The sequence below is a fragment of the Dipodomys merriami genome, unplaced genomic scaffold, assembly GCF_024711535.1.
Source record: "Dipodomys merriami isolate MVZ:Mamm:240054 unplaced genomic scaffold, mDipMer1.0.p SCAF_19, whole genome shotgun sequence".
Taxonomy (NCBI): Eukaryota; Metazoa; Chordata; class Mammalia; order Rodentia; family Heteromyidae; genus Dipodomys; species Dipodomys merriami.
Genome location: NW_027203270.1, coordinates 21387381 through 21401151, shown reverse-complemented (window position 1 = coordinate 21401151; position 13771 = coordinate 21387381). Strand labels below are relative to the sequence as shown.

Genomic DNA, 13771 nt, shown 5'->3' with positions numbered 1-13771 from the left:
TAGAGGTAATCTAGATCATCATTTAGATAATCATTTGTTAAGCAGTCACTGTATCCACTTAACCCAGTGGACAATACAGTTAGACCTACAATCTCATCTCTAATAATTTTGTTGTCTTTATATTGGTTTTTGAGTCATATTATATGGTTCTCACTTTCATTAACATCAAGAGGGAGCTTTAACATGATGTTTTTTTCTTAAAGGTTCAACATGCACTAAAAAAATCTGAGAAGGCTTTGGATACCCTAAACAAAGCCATTGTTATTGATCCCAAGAACCCTTTATGCAAATTTCACAGAGCCTCTGTTTTATTTGCAAATGAAAAATATAAGGTAAGATATAGTCCACTTGTCTTCCACATTGTATTAATTATGTCTCTTTTTTTAACTAAAACTTATTTATATGTTCATTTCTTAACTGAAATGATTAATATTCTCCATTTTCAAAAACTGTTAATTTTCTTTCATGATTTTATTTCTTCATGAAATAAAGGAAGTATGTGTATGTGTGTGGATATTTAGAAACTTATGGTTATTCCTTGTAATAGAAAGGCTTTTTTTCTACCAGGGAATTATTTTAAAAGTGAGACCTTAACCATCATCTTAAGACCAAAATAAATGAATAGTTGACAAATGGATATGTATTCACTATTTTTTGTTATTGGTCATGGGGCTTGAATGTGGCCTGGGCACTGTCCCTGAGCTCTTTTTGCTCAAGGCTAATACTCTACCACTTTAGCCACAGCTCCACTTCAAGTTTTTTTTATTTTTGTCGGTCGTGGGGCTTGAACTCTGGGCCTGGGCGCTGTCTCTCAGCTCTTCAGCTCAAGGCGAGCGCTCTACCACCTGAGCTACAGCGCTACTTCCGGTTTTCTGGTGGTTTATTGGAGATAGGAGTCTCACGTTCTGTCCTGCCCGGGCTGGCTTTGAACCGTGATCCTCAGATCTCAGCCTCCTGAGTAGCTAGGATTACAGGCGTGAGCCACCAGCGCCCGGCTTCACTTCAAGTTTTCTGGTGGTCTCCAATGAGACTTTCCTGCCTGGGCTGGCTTTGAACCTCGATCCTCAGCTCTCAAGCTTCCTGAGTTGCTAGGATTGCAGGCATGAGCCACCTGTGCCCAGCTGTGTATTCACTTTTTTTTTTTTTTTTCTTTTGCGGTTGTGGGGCCTGAACTCTGGGCCTGGGCACTGTCCCTCAGCTCTTCAACTCAAGGCTAGAGCTCTACCACTTGAGCCACAGTGCCACTTCCGGCTTTTTCTGTGGTGCTGAGGAATTGAACCCAGGGCCCATGCATGCAAGGCAAGCACTCTACCACTGAGCCACCTTCCCAGTCCCTGTATATTTACTTTTAAAAGAACATTTAGGTAAGTGGCACTGTGGCTCAAGTGGTAGAGGGCTATCCTTTGAAGAGCTGAGGGGCAGTGCCCAGGCCCAGAGTTCAAGCCCCACAACCAACTCCAAAAATTTTTTTTCTAATAATTTTAGCCCAGTGCTGGTGGCTCATGCCTGTAATCCTAGCTACTCAGGAGACTGAGATCTGAGGATCACAGTTCAAAGCCAGCTCAGGCAGGAAACACTGTGAAACTCTTTCCTCCAATAAACCAGAAGTGGCACTGTGGTTCAAGAGGTAGAGTACTAGCTTTGAGCTGAAGGAACAGTGCCCCAGGCCCAGAGTTCAAGCACCACAACCAACAACAACAAAAAGCACTCAGAACCTGAGTTGAATCCTCAAGACTAGCACATACACTAAAAAGTATTTGCTGTACTGAGGGTATATAGCTCAGTGGTGGAGTACTTGTCTAGGGTGCACAAAGCCCTGGGTCCAATTCTTAGCACTACCAGAAAGAATAAAGGCATTTATTAAATGCTCATTGTATTGTCACTAGGAATATAATAGAAGTAATGCAATTATTTCCTTTCTTTGCCTAGGTTATTATATAGTACCCTTCTAGTGAGAGAATAGCTATTAACTAAATAATTACAAAAATAATGCATCCAAATGCATAAAGTACAGTGAGTTGTAAGGTAGGGGATAGCCAGATACCAGTGGCTATTGCCTATAATCCTAACTACTCAGGAGGCTGAGAGCTGAGGATCATAGTTCAAAACCAGCCTGGGCAGAAAAGTCTGTGAGATTCTTATCTCCAATTAATGATCAGAAAACCGGAAGTAGCTCTGTGGCTTAAAGTGTTAGAGCACTATCCTTGAGCTGAAGAGCTCAGGGACAGCACCCAGGCCCAGAGTTCAAGCCCCACAACCATCCAAAAGAAAAAGTTGGAGTATAACAAGGAGGCTATGGGCTAGGAAGGTGGCTCAGTAGTAGACTGCTTGCCTTGCATGCATGAAGCCCAGGGTTCAATTCCTCAGTACCACATAAGCAGAAAAAGCCAGAAACAGTGCTGTGGCTCAAGTGGTAGAGCGCTAGCCTTGAGCTGAAGAGCTGAGGGACAGCACCCATGCCCAGAGTTCAGGTCCCACAATCGACAAAAAAAAAAAAAAAAAGAAAGAAAAAACAAGGAGGCTATGTGTAATTTTCTTTCTCACTCTGATTTTCAAATTATGAATCTTCTAATTTATTTAGTAATAAACCATAGATATATAGTGTCTATTGAATTTCAAGCTTCTATTTTAACAAATTTAGATTCTTACTCAAAAGAGTAAAACTAAACCAGACACAGTATTGCATGCCTGTAGCTAGCCTGAACTATGTGGTGAGATACTGTCTGGAAAAGCATAAATAAATAAATCTTATTAAAAGAATGACCAGAATTTGGCTACTCAGAATAACTTGGGCCACTATCTGAGGATAGTGGTTCAAAGCCATGTCCTCTAGACTGTATCTCCAGTTAACCAAAAGCCAGAAGTGGAAGTTTGACTCCAGTAGTAGAGCACCATCCTTGAGCAAAAGAGCTAAACAAAAGGGCAAGACTATGTTCAAGCACCACAACCAGCACTCACAAAAAAAGTACAAGCTGCCAGGCGCTGGTGGCTCACGCCTGTAATCCTAGCTACTCAGGAGGCTGAGATCTGAGGATCACGGTTCAAAGCCAGCTGGGGCAGGAGAGACCGTGAGACTCCTATCTCCAATAAACCACCAGAAAACCGGAAGTGGCGCTGTAGCTCAAGTGGTAGAGCGCTCGCCTTGAGCTGAAGAGCTGAGGGACAGTGCCCAGGCCCAGAGTTCAGGCCTCACGGTCAACAACAACAAAAAAAAAAAGTACAAGCTGGCACCAAGGCTGACTCTTTCAATCCTAACTACTCTGAATTCTGAAGATCTCAGTTCAAAACCAGCTCAGGCAAGAAAGTTTATAAGACTTATCTCCAATTAACTACCAAAAAAAGAAAAAGCTACAGTGGAGCTGTAGCTCAATTGGTAGAGTGCCCAGCCTTGAGTGGAACAAGCTAAGAATCAACACTCATAGCCTGAATTCAGGCCCTACTAATGGCAGGCACACAGACACACTCATACTCACATGAGTATATAAGAACAGTTACTAGTTGTGTATAAGATGTCCTAGCTGCACTTCTACTTCTCTGTACCTTAATGATGGCAGCAATCAACCTGTTGAGTGTGTTGTACTGGTATCTAATCATTCAAGTTACCAAATGGAAAATAAAAGGCTGAATTCTCACATTATATCAATTTTACATTTTTTATCTGATTCCATATAGAGTAGACCATAATTTACTTAAAGCTAGTCTGCAGTTAGACTATCCTAGTTGCTTTTTTAGTATGTTCTAGGAATAATAATATTGTGTCAAGTGTTCTTGTAAAGACGATGATGATTTTGTTGTTGTTGTTGTTTTTAGTGTACCCCTGGGACAGATTCTTAATAGTGATATTGGACATGTTAGCTCATGCTTGTAATCCCAACTTTTTGGAAGCTGAGTCAGGAGGATTATGAGTTTGAAGCAATCATGGGCTACATAGTGACACCTCGTCTCAAAAAATCAAAATAAATCAATCTGATTACTGAATCAATGCTACATGCAATTTGTAACTTGCTGACCTACCCTCACAAGCAAGTTATAAAGTTTATACTTTACCTATATTAATAAGACTACCTCTAGGGGCTGGAGGCATGATTCAGTTGGTAGACTGCTAGCCACTGAGTCAAAGGCATCAGGTACCAAGTTCAAGTCCCAGTCTTGCACCTAAAAAAAAAAAAAAGAATACCTCTTGCCAGATACCAGTGATTCACACCTATATTCCTAGTTACTCAGTAGGCTGTGATCTGAGGATCACATTTTGATGCCAGCTTGAGCAAAAATAAAATCCAGAAGTGGAGCTGTGTGGCTAAAGTGGTAGAGTTGATAGCTTTGAGCAAAATGGAGCTCAGGGACAGTGCTCAGGCCTGAGTTTTAGCCCCAGGACTGGCACGCACGCGTGCGCGCGCGCGCGCGCACACACACACACACACACACACAATAATACCTCTTTTCTCTCACTAATGCTAACTTTATGTAGCATAATTTTCTTAGAAATTTTGTCTATTTGCTATACACATTTTATTTATTTTTTTGGTCAGTCACTGGACTTGAACTCTTGGTCTGAGCACTGTCCTTCAGCTCTTTCAGCTCAAGGCTAGCACTCTACCACTTGAGCCACAACGCCACTTTTGATTTTCTGGTCGTTTATTGGAGATAAGAGTCTCATGGACCTTCCTGCCAAGGCTGGCTTTGAACTGTGGTCCTCAGATCTCAGCCTCCTGAGTAGGTAGGATTACAGGCATGAGCTACCGGCACCCGGCTATGCACATTATATTTTTTTTGGGGGGGGGGGGTCTGGTCATGGGACCTGTACTCTGGGCCTTGGGCGCTGTCCCTCAGCTCTTCAGCTCAAGGCTAGCGCTCTACCACTTGAGCTGCAGCACCACTTCCAGCTTTTTTCTTTTTGTTTATGTGGTGCTGAGGAATCGAACCCAGGGCCTTAGGCATGCAAGGCAAGCACTCTACCACTGAGCCACCTTCCCAGCCCTGCACATTATTTTTAATGATGATAATTGATGATAATCTCTTTAAATACAAATATAATTCTTTTTTTTTGGGGGGGGGGGTCCAGTTGTAGGGCCTGAACTCTGGCCTGGGCGCTGTCCCTCAGCTCTTCAGCTCAAGGCTAGCACTCTACCACTTGAGCAACAGCACCACTTCCAGCTTTTTCTGCTTATATGGTGCTGAGGAATTGAACCTAGGGCCTCATGTATCAAGGCAAGCACTCTACCACTGAGCCACCTTCCCAGCCCCTGCAACATAGTTTTTCAAGGCACTTTTCATAAATTCACACCCAATATGATGAGCTTATTTTTTTATGATTTTTTAATTGAAAAGGTGATGAGCTGGAGGGGTTACAGTTACATAGGTAAGGCAATAAGCACATTTGTTTTTGTTTTTTGCCGGTCATGGGGCCTGAACTCTGGGTCTGGGCACTGTCCCTCAGCTCTTCAGCTCAAGGCTAGCATTCTACCACTGGAGCCACAGCACCACTTCCGGCTTTTTCTGTTTATGTGGTGCTGAGGAATCGAACCCAGGACCGCATGCTTGCAAGGCATGCACTCTACCGCTGAGCTACCTTCCCAGCCCAGTACATTTGTTTTTAATCATTGTTACCCCATTCCTCTTTATCTCCCACTTACCTGTCCCTATCCCCGCCCCCCCCCCCCAAGTTGTAATGTTCATATCTTGGAAAAAATTATATTAAGTGAAGTAAGCCAGACCCAAAGAAAAGCAGGTCACATGATCTCCCTCATTTGTAAGACCTAGAATCTGTACATGATATTCTTTTATATATATTTTTTTTAAAGATACTGTACAGAGGGGTTATAACTAGTTACCTGAGCATGGTAATGAGTCCATTTCCTATCAAGCATTGTTACCCTCTCCTTTTTTTTCCCCTACCATCCCTTTCTTCCCCAAGTCCCCCCACCCCCCTTAAGTTGTAAAGTTTGTTTTCAACATAGTGTCTTGTACATCTCATTATAATGGGTCATCCTCTATCCTTATTTCAGCATTTTGTTATTTTCCTTCCCCTCCCCAAATCAGAAAAATGCATATACAAGATTAAGGACACTGGAATTAAATACAGTGACATCAGGGGTTATACCATGGGGGAAGAACATACAAAAGAAACAATAAATGAATGAATGAATGAATGAATGAATGATATTCTTAACAGGGGATCACAATAAGCCAAGTGCTTAGTGCAAAGGTATATATATAATGAAGTGTATTAATATGAACTACAACTTATGGAAACAAGTGGTTTTCATTAGACCCTGTATATAGAGCTTTTTTTTTTAACTAAAATGGTGACAGAAGCAGGGCTTATCCCAGTTTTAATCTTTCATAGTAGTGTGTATATGTTTTCAGTGTACTCTGGTGAATGCCTACTATTTCTTAGTTCTTAGTACAGAATTATTTTTCATGCATTTTATTTTCAGAACAACAAGGATTAATACAATGCAGAAGTACATTAAGGTCCCATAAGCTTCTGTTAAGATGATTTTGGAAATCTAACAAGAATACTTGCTTTGCTAAAACACCATAAAATTTTGCTACTCTTAAGATTTTTCTTTACCTTTTCAGTCTGCTTTACAAGAACTTGAAGAATTGAAACAAATTGTTCCCAAAGAGTCCCTCGTTTACTTCTTAATAGGAAAGGTAAAGTTGGGGCCTTGCTTCTAGAAGACTGTGATTTTGATAACTACACTAACTTTTGAAAAATAAATACAATACTTACTGTATAACATCCAATACTTACTGTATAACATTCAACTAGGCTTTGAACTAAGGGCTCTGAGAATAATACATAAGAAGATGGTATCTTTATTGAAGGAACAAAAATCCATAACCCAAATCCTAACCTTCCTGTGGTATTCGAAAATGAACATTTGTAGTCTAAGGCCAATAATGAGAGTACCACATCGAAAGCTCTTAAGTTTTAATGCTTAATAAAATACTTAGCTGTCCCTTACAAGAAGAACATTAGCTGGATGCTGGTGGCTTATACCTGTGATTTTGGCTACTCAGGAAGCTAAGATAAGACAATCATAGTTCAAAGCTAGCCTAGGCAGGAAAGTCTATAAAACTCCTATCTCCAATAAACTACCAAAAAAGCCACAAGTAGAGCTGTAGCAGAAGTGGCAGAGTGCTAACTTAGAGAAAAAGAAGCTCAAGAACAGTGCCCAGGCCCTGAGTTCAAGCCCCTGGACCAGCACCAAAAAAGAGAGAACATTGTACTGGCACTGTACTTACAAGGTCAGACTAGTCAGGATTTTACAGATTGGGCCTCCAGATGCCAGTTGGTTCCAAAGTGTTATGAGCTTTTGCAGTCCATTTCTTCACATTGTCAATGTTCCAATCAAAGTGACATTCATTGGAAACTTCCTACCTGAAAAGTAGATGCTAGGAATTCTACTCCTCTCCTCCCACCCCCCAAAACCTGGAGCTTGAATTCAGAGCTGGGGTGATATCCATGAGCTCTTTTGCTATACCACTCTGAGCACAGCTCCATTTCCAGTTTTCTGATTGTTAATTGGAAATAAGTCTCCAGACTTTCCTGCCTGGGCTGACTTTGAACCATGATCCTCAGATCTCAGCCTCCTAAGTAAGTAGGATTACAGGCTTGAGCCACCAGGGCCTGGCAAAGCAAAGGGATTCAGAGAATAAATCTGATTATATTAGAAAAGAACTCAGTCCCCAGTACCAACACACACACACACATACACAGAACTCGAAAGCAGTTATGAGTTGGTCTATTGAATGAAAATGTCTTGAAAAATAGAATGGATTTAGAGCTCACAAGTCAGGAGCCTACTTTATATTATAAATGTTTATGTTTTATAGTGGAAGCCCACAACTTAATGAAAAATGTAGTGTTGATGTTTGTTTTTAGGTTTACAAGAAGTTAGGTCAGACACACCTTGCCCTGATGAATTTCTCTTGGGCTATGGATTTAGATCCTAAAGGAGCCAATAACCAGATTAAAGAGGCAATTGATAAGCGCTATCTTCCAGATGATGAGGAGCCAATAACTCAAGAAGAGCAGATCAGTGAGTATCCTACATAGGATTTTTACTATTCAGAAAGCTACCTTTTATGTAAGAATTTGTGGGATACTTTTTTTATTTTTCTAACTGTAGTGTTTTCTTTATACAAATGGAAGTTTAGGAAAATGTAATAGAGTGATATATACTGCAGTGCATATGGAGTCAAGTAATTAGTCTTAGATCTGGATCTAGTTTGCTGTGTGACTTTGACAAATCATTGCTAGTTATTTTACCAGGACCCCAATTTGCATTTATTTTGCATTTGAATATGTAAGTAATACTACTGTAACTACATTAATGGGATGTATTGGGAGTGCTAGTTGTCAAAATACATGGAAAACATGTAAATATTAAGTGAAGGAATAATGAGTTTGTTAAATGTTAAAGTATATTTTAAAGCTTTGTAGTAGTGGCTATTTTGGGGGGGGGGGTATTGGGATTTAAACTCAGGACATTGTGCTGGCTAATGTGCACTCTATAACTTAGGCTATAACCTCTACCCCTTGTGGCTATTCAAATTTAATGTATTCTAAATATGTGCTTTTTGTAACTTAATAAGAATTAGCTGGGCACTGGAGGCTCACTCCTGTAATCCTAGCTACCCAGGAGACTGGGATCTGAGGATCACGTTCAAAGCCAACCCCAGGCAGGAAAGTCCATGAAACTCTTATCTCCAATAAACCACCAGAAAACCGGAAATGGCACTTTAGCTCAAGTGGTAGAGCACTAGCCTTGAGCTGAAGAGCTGAGGGACAGCGCTCAGGCCCAGAGTTCAAACCCCACAACCGACAAAAAAAAAAAAAAAGAGAGAGAGAAGGAGAGAAGCAAGTGTTGTATATTTTATTTATTTATTTTTGTTTGTTTTTTGAGACCAGTTTACCTGTAGCCCAAGCTGACCTCAAACATAACAGTCCTTTTAGCTTAACTTCTCAAATGCTCAGATTACAGGCCCAGCCAAGAATTGGTTTTTGTCAGTTTCTCAGTGTTTGTCCTGGGGCTTGAACTCAGGAGTCTGGACACTGTCCCTGAGCTTTTTTTTTTTTTTTTTTATCAAGGTTAGCACTGTTAACACTTGAGCCAAGCTCAACTTCCTCCCTTTTGATGGTTAATTGGAGATCAGAGTCTTGAAAACTTTCCTGCCCAGGCTGGCTTTAAACTGCAATTCTCAGATCTCAGCTTCCAGAGTAGCCAGATTATAGGTATGAACAACCAGCACCCAGCAAGAATTTATTTTAATGCAATATATATTCTATCTGTAAGTTAAGTGTATATCTGTATCTTTTTAAAGAAGAGAATTAAAATTTTCTGGTGAGGTAAACTCTACTTAGTTGTTGTTGTTCCAGAAAACTTACTGGAAGATTTTAATGAAAATTATGAAATGGGTGACATTGATCAAGATGCATTGTAATCACAAACTGACGTGTTGAATTGAAACCCCATTGTACAACTACTTAAAGATAATAATTTTTCAAAAAAATAAGAGCCAAGGGCTGATGACTCACACCTGTAATCCTAGCTACTCTGGAGGTTGAGATCTGAGGATCACAGTTCAAAGCCAGCCCATGCAGGGAAGTCCCTGAGACTTTTTTGCTTTTATTTATTTTTTTTTTCCAGTCGTGGGGCTTGAACTCTGGGCCTGAGCGCTGTCCCTCAGCTCTTCAGCTCAAGGCTAGCACTCTACCGCTTGAGCCACAGTGCCACTTCTGACTTTTTTCTTTTTGCTTATGTGGTGCTGAGGAATCGAACCCAGGGCCTCAGGCATGCAAGGCAAGCGCTCTACTACTGAGCCAACTTCCCAGCCCGTCCCTGAGACTTTTATCTCCAATTAACTACCAAAACACCAGAAGTGGCACTGTAACTCAAAGGTAGAATGCTAACCTTGAGCGAAAAAGCTGAGGAACAGTGCCCAGGCCCTGAGTTCAAACCCCATGACCAACAAAAATTTAAATTAAAAAAAAAATAAGTCAAGCTGACATAGAGTTGTAAACCTGTAATCCTAGATCAGGAGACGAAAATTCAAGGCTGACTTGGGCTCAGAAGAATAGTTTTCAGACTCCATCTTGTCTAGTGGCTGAGCATAGTGTGTGCCTGTCATCCCAGCAAAACAGGAAGCTTGAAGTCCAGGAGATACTGAACATAAAGTGAGACCCTATTTCAGAAATAACAAGCTGGATACTGGTGGCTTACGCCTGAAATCTTAACTGTTCAGAAGTTTGAGATCTGGGTCAAGGTTGAAAGCCAGCCCAGCAGAAAAATCCTTGAAACTTCATCTCCAGTTAACCAGCAGAAATCTAGGCTAAAGATGTGGTAGTTAATTGGAGATAAGAGACTCAGAGATTTTTCTGCCTGGGCCATTTTTGAACCTTGATCCTTAGATGTCAGCCTCCTGAGTAGTTAGAATTAACAGGCATGAGTCAACAGCACCCAACTTATTAGGATTTTTGTAATTGTTTATTTAGGGTCTGCTCTCTAAATATGCAGTTTTCCTTACTTGTTTTCATGAACCAACACTATATATTAGTCAGATACCTTACTGTAGAGTTGTTTTGTTTTGTTCTATCTTTTGCCAGTCCTGGGGCTTGAGCTCAGGGCTTGTGCACTGTTCTTGAGCTTCTTTTTGCTCAAGGCTAGCACTCTAGCTCTTGAGCCACAGCTCCTCTTCCAGCCCTTTCTGTTTATGTGGTATTGAGGAATTGAAATCAGGGCTTCATGCATGCAAGGCAAGCACTCTACCACTAAGCCACATTCCCAACCTTTTTTTTTTTTTTTTTTTAACAGTGGGAACAGATGAATCCCAGGAGAGCAGCATGACAGATGCAGATGACACACAACTTCATGCAGCAGAAAGTGATGAATTTTAACTTCTGGAAATCATTTGCAACCAGATGTGTGACTAGTGCTGACATGTTTCTTGTCCCTCCATATACTGAGTCTTCACTCTTGAGCCGGCAGTGTCATCATCTATCACTTATACCATGAGTGTGCCACTTTCATTGGACCCTGACTGTACACAGAATGAAAGGCAGTGCAATATTTAGCTGCTAAAAAGACTGGCTCTTTTACCAGTATGAATGACAATTTTGGGGAGTAGGGTGGGGGACTTTTCGGTTTTTCTTTAATCTCCCTTAGTTGGAAAGCTATCATGGAAGGAAAAGTTATGTTTTATCTTGAAGGAACCATTAGATATGGAAAATAGTGATGAACTAGAATTTCTTGGCCATTTTCCAAAAATTTTGTTTTTATTTGGTTCTGTTCCTGATAAACAAACTGACCTTCATTTCTAGGTTCTTCAAGAATGGTGTTAGCAAGTGCCAGATGGAACAATAAAAGACATTGCCTATAACAGTAACTTGATTGCCAAGGAATGTAAATTACCTTAAAGTTGCAGTGTCTCAAATGTAATGGGCATATTGGGACTTGTATGTAGGAATCAAATATCCCTCCATACAGTGTACACTTATTCTTGGCAAGAATGCTTTAAATGTAACCAAGAATTTTAATTTATTCACCTTGCTTCAAAGTGTTGATCATTGTTGTCATGGTATTGCAAACTTAAAATTTGTCGTTACCATATTGCCTCTTCTCTTTGAGCTCTTTGGGATCACCTTTAACATTCATAGATGAGAGTGGTTCCTTACTGAAAAGCCAAAACAAGGCCCTTAATGACCACTTAAATTCACCATGAGAATCAGTATGAGAACACTATAGAGAGACTTTAAGAGATCATGATAGCAAAAGCCTTAATACAATCAAAATTGTACCATAATCTTGAATCTACATTTGTTCAAGACAGTATCCCTTTGATTTCTAAGTGTATAAGTAGAGTGCTGGAATGTATGGTTATCTTTCTTGAGGCTAATTCCATTCTTTCTAGCTCTCTGCTTCCAATTATTTTCAGCAATGTGAGTCATCAAAACTAATATTGATACTAATTTAATTTAGGATATCAGAAATTTTTAGCCTTGGGGAAAATATTCTTGTAAAGGAGACAAGTTTTCTCCTGAGTTCATCATAAAATAAGGTGATGTTTTTGGGAATGGCCACAATTTTAAAGATCTAATTATGCATATGAAATGAGAATTATTGGAATTTCACAGTAACAGATTTAAACAGTCTTAAATTGTGTACCTCCTTTATTGTAATGTATTGAAATTTTTAGAAAAACTTTAGTTAATGTTTTATTAAGTGCCAATGTCAGAATATAGCAAATTTTAGTTTCTTACAAATAACAACAGGCCTACAGTTATTATTTTGGATTATTTGATGGACAAACTTACCTACGTACTGGTTACCTGTATTTGTTAGTCAAGCTGTGAAAATAAGGTGGGTTACAAAAGATGTAAAAAAAAATTTAGCTTGTAGACCTGGTAATTTTCTGTCATTTATTGTTAATCTCATCCAGAAATGGATTAGATAAGTCAAGTCAAAGTCTTGAGTTAAAGTATTAACTGCCAGAGATGCATCTAACAAAATCTCTTACCGAGGTCTATGTATGTGTGCTATCTAAAAAATAATCTATAAGGAAAAATAAACATTGGGAATAAACGAGTGTCATTAAAAATTCCCAAAGGTTAGCACTTAGATTCTAAGAAATATTTCATGTTATCATCCATTAGCTTTGCAATGTTTAATTTTATATTCTTTTATTCTTTAATAGGTAAGTCACAAGCCAGCAATATATATCAGATAAACAGTTTCATAGAAAGCTTCACCCTGAGTTCTGTGTTATATGGCCTACAGAAAGCTGAGTTCAGAACATAATTTGCTGAAGTGTAATTTATCTTTTCGTAGTAGGAATTTATGTCCTGTGCCAGAGAGACTTTCTGGTACTGATTTTGAGACCAATAATAAAAGGATAGTTGTGGAAGGCACACCATGGCAGTAGCTGGCTAAGGGACACTTTCAGCCCACACTTGGCCTGGTTTCATTTTCCTCATACCTGCTTTTAAAGTCATTTAGGCATTTGAAGCTTTATGTCTCACCTAGTAATGTAAGCTTTCTTGCTCTATTTTTTTCTTTCCCTTTTGTTTTTAATTATTACTATTATTATTTGCATGAAATAGTGATCAAACAAACACATTTTTGATTAATCAAAATATTTCAAATTTCAGAAGTTACTTTGAAGGAAATTAAAATATTAAATACCTTGACATCATTTTTTTCTGTTTAAGCTTTTTACACATATGCATATATATATTATATATTTACATACTCATAGAAGTTATAACATTGGACTTTTTTTCCCCCCTGGAAATGGTTGTTACTCTGGGATTGTAGAAGGTTGGAATATTTTTTTCAAGAAAACAAATGGTACTCAAAATAATGAAAGGTGATCCCTTCTTTTTCTGTATTTCATTGCTTTAAATTTTTTTATTTTTTCTAAGAACTGCAAGTAACATTTGAACCATGCTGCTGTTGTACCTTAAACACTCAGTGATAACCAGTATTTAGTCTATTAAAAATACTCTTTTTGAAGAAAACAGTTTCAGAGTCTCTGATTAGCCAGATTATAGTATGGATCGTCACTGAGAAATATGACCTGTTTTCTTTGAGAAAACCTGGAAAATGAGTGTGGATGTGATATGTGTGATCTATTTGCATTGAAACAATGTAATTTAGTGTCTTCTTTTTGCCTTTCCTGACTTATTTCAGAAATTGTACAATTTGGCGGGGGGATTCTTTTCTGTTACTATATTTGCAATTCATTAAAGAATATGGAAAATCCA

At 39.2% G+C, this 13771-nt stretch overlaps 1 protein-coding gene across 4 annotated transcripts in view; it reads left to right on the top strand.

The window, feature by feature from the left end:
• The window catches only part of Cdc27 (cell division cycle 27), a 75148-nt gene extending 61623 nt beyond the window's left edge, over positions 1 to 13525 (top strand). For 2 of the 4 annotated variants that reach the window (XM_070027692.1, XM_070027691.1), the window contains exons 16-19: positions 204 to 332; positions 6583 to 6657; positions 7892 to 8048; positions 10824 to 13525. In XM_070027692.1, the coding sequence (XP_069883793.1) occupies positions 204 to 332; positions 6583 to 6657; positions 7892 to 8048; positions 10824 to 10906 (444 nt within the window). In that variant the 3' untranslated portion in view covers positions 10907 to 13525. The remainder of the gene's footprint in view (positions 1 to 203; positions 333 to 6582; positions 6658 to 7891; positions 8049 to 10823) is intronic. The other 2 variants (XM_070027694.1, XM_070027693.1) reach the window with 1 other exon arrangement.
• The last annotated feature ends 246 nt before the right edge of the window (positions 13526 to 13771 follow it).